Source organism: Propithecus coquereli, unplaced genomic scaffold, assembly GCF_000956105.1.
Source record: "Propithecus coquereli isolate 6110/MARCELLA unplaced genomic scaffold, Pcoq_1.0 Scaffold500, whole genome shotgun sequence".
Taxonomy (NCBI): domain Eukaryota; kingdom Metazoa; phylum Chordata; class Mammalia; order Primates; family Indriidae; genus Propithecus; species Propithecus coquereli.
The window spans coordinates 78,286-80,435 of record NW_012150842.1 but is presented as its reverse complement, the minus strand read 5'-3'; the positions used below and the strand labels follow the sequence as shown (position 1 = coordinate 80,435).

Below are 2,150 nucleotides of genomic sequence, written 5' to 3'. Positions count from 1 at the left end.
CTGCCATTATTTGGCGCTTATTGATTATTTGTTAACATGTTCAATAAATACTTCTCTGACCAGACACACTGTTCTCAGTGCTAGAAAGTAACATTGAGTCCTGCCGTCAGAGAACTCAAGTACTAACGGGGACACAGATGTCCATCCGGGGATGAATTTGCCTAGGTTCTATTTCTCGATGCTTTTCCTGGGTGGCTGCTCCCCATTCAAAATGGGTGTTCTGTGAGGCCAGGCTCTCCTCTACCTGCTGCATTAGCATGTGCTCCACAGGAACTAAGGAGCTTTAATTTAAATATCCTGCTAACCACCAAATTCCAGTCTACAAAAAGAAATATCTTTTAAATATGGGCATTTTACATGACCATATGTTAAATTTTAGAATTTCTACAAGACCTAATATTTGAGTTTTATGAAATACGACATAAACTTATTCAAATAACAGGTTATACTACACAAAAATTTTTCAATGTAAAATCAAACGTACATTCTGTCCCATCCTGCATTTATAAAAGTTAGAAACTGAACAACAACCCAAATCTTTGAAAATGTCCGTTTGAATAAAGAACCACCATTTCAAAATGGTTTCCACAGTTAATCGGTGTCCCCAGGATTTAGTAAGTCAAGGGAGAAAGGAAAGTCAGTTGCCCACAACTGGGGAAGAAAATTTAAGACTGAAATGTATGTAACAGAAGATAGCAAATGAATTCCCAGTCACATGATCCCCTCCATGTGTCCTCAGTAAGAACGACCATGACCATCCGAAGATACAATGACAACTGCAGCAGCAGAAGGAAGAACAGTCAATCCTAAGAAAAATTTTAAAAACTGTGGCCATCCTCTCTGGCCAAATTACAGGAAGTAATAGAATATAAAAATATAGGGATCACTTCACACTAGCGTATTTAAGATTAATCACTTTGCTGTGCAAATGCAAAATTTTATAAGAATCACTAGATAGGAAATTCTATCTATTTTATTATTGATCATTTAAATAGAAACCTTAAATCGGACCATCTCTTTCCATAAAGAAGTCATCTGCACATTACAGCAACATAATCCAACATGTTTTTTTCTGGGCAGCAGATGCTTTCTATGGATGGGGGCTTCTTTCCTCAGGATCTTTGTTTGTTAAGAGGAATAATGCATGATATATTTGTATCTCAGAAAGTTTATATCTTAAACTTCATTTATTATTTCTACATCACATCCCCAAAACTATATCTTCTTCAGAAGACTTAAGTCTATAAATTTTTTGACTGCTTTGGAAAAGATATTACTCTGTCTTGACAGATTCCTAGATTTAAACAAATCAGCCCAGAACTAGAAGCATATCAGTCTAAGGAGAAATAAAGGCTGCCTCAGAGTGGGGTAAAGACTTCATGAAATACGATGAACAAACGTCTTCAACAACATCACGTGTTAGAAATCCTTCAAACTTTTAAAATATTTTGAGATGCAAAATTTTGAAATAGATAATTGACATACTGTGCAAATTTAGAAAATAGTAATTCATCACCATTGCTGTCACAATAACTTTTCAGGAATACAGTAATGCCACATAAATTAACAATTAATATGCTCGTAGTTGAGAAGAAATTCACTATTCCTCCACAGAACTAATCTCTCTCTTGTACCTTTATTAGAATTTAAGAACTTGAAAATATTATTAACACTGTCAGGAGATTAATAAATAATTTGCTGGTGTCAAACAACATCCCACTTCATGTTACCATAGTTATAATCTGTGGAATAGCATTATACAATTTTTTGACCTTTCGCTGTTTAATTAATGACACAAAGTTCATTTGAACGATGTAATTCGTGATGCAAATATTACTACTGGTTATGGAAGAAAAAGATCACAATGCTATTGTCAAGGGTAGATGTTGTTTCTACAGGTCACCAAACACAGAAACAATGGCATGGTCTGAAAATATGGACACACTCTTAGCCAATGAAGGTAAGATCCAACTAATGATAGGTTTAAAATATACTAATTAAATGCAAATAATTAAATCCTGAAAGTCACTGATATATTATAAAATCTGAGTTTGCGCAATGTTTGAAGTATAAGATTCCTGACAGTCATAAATTTATAAAGGCCCAAAGTCTGAATGGAATTAGGTTGGGCCTAAAAGAAGATGTTTGTA

At 34.3% G+C, this 2,150-nt stretch overlaps 1 protein-coding gene across 1 annotated transcript in view; it reads left to right on the top strand.

Moving 5' to 3' along the window:
- Positions 1-2,150, top strand: part of RGS21 (regulator of G-protein signaling 21) — a 13,108-nt gene that overhangs the window by 7,046 nt on the left and 3,912 nt on the right. The window contains exon 2 of the mRNA XM_012656350.1: positions 1,884-1,960. Coding sequence (XP_012511804.1) covers positions 1,884-1,960 — 77 coding nt within the window. The remainder of the gene's footprint in view (positions 1-1,883; positions 1,961-2,150) is intronic.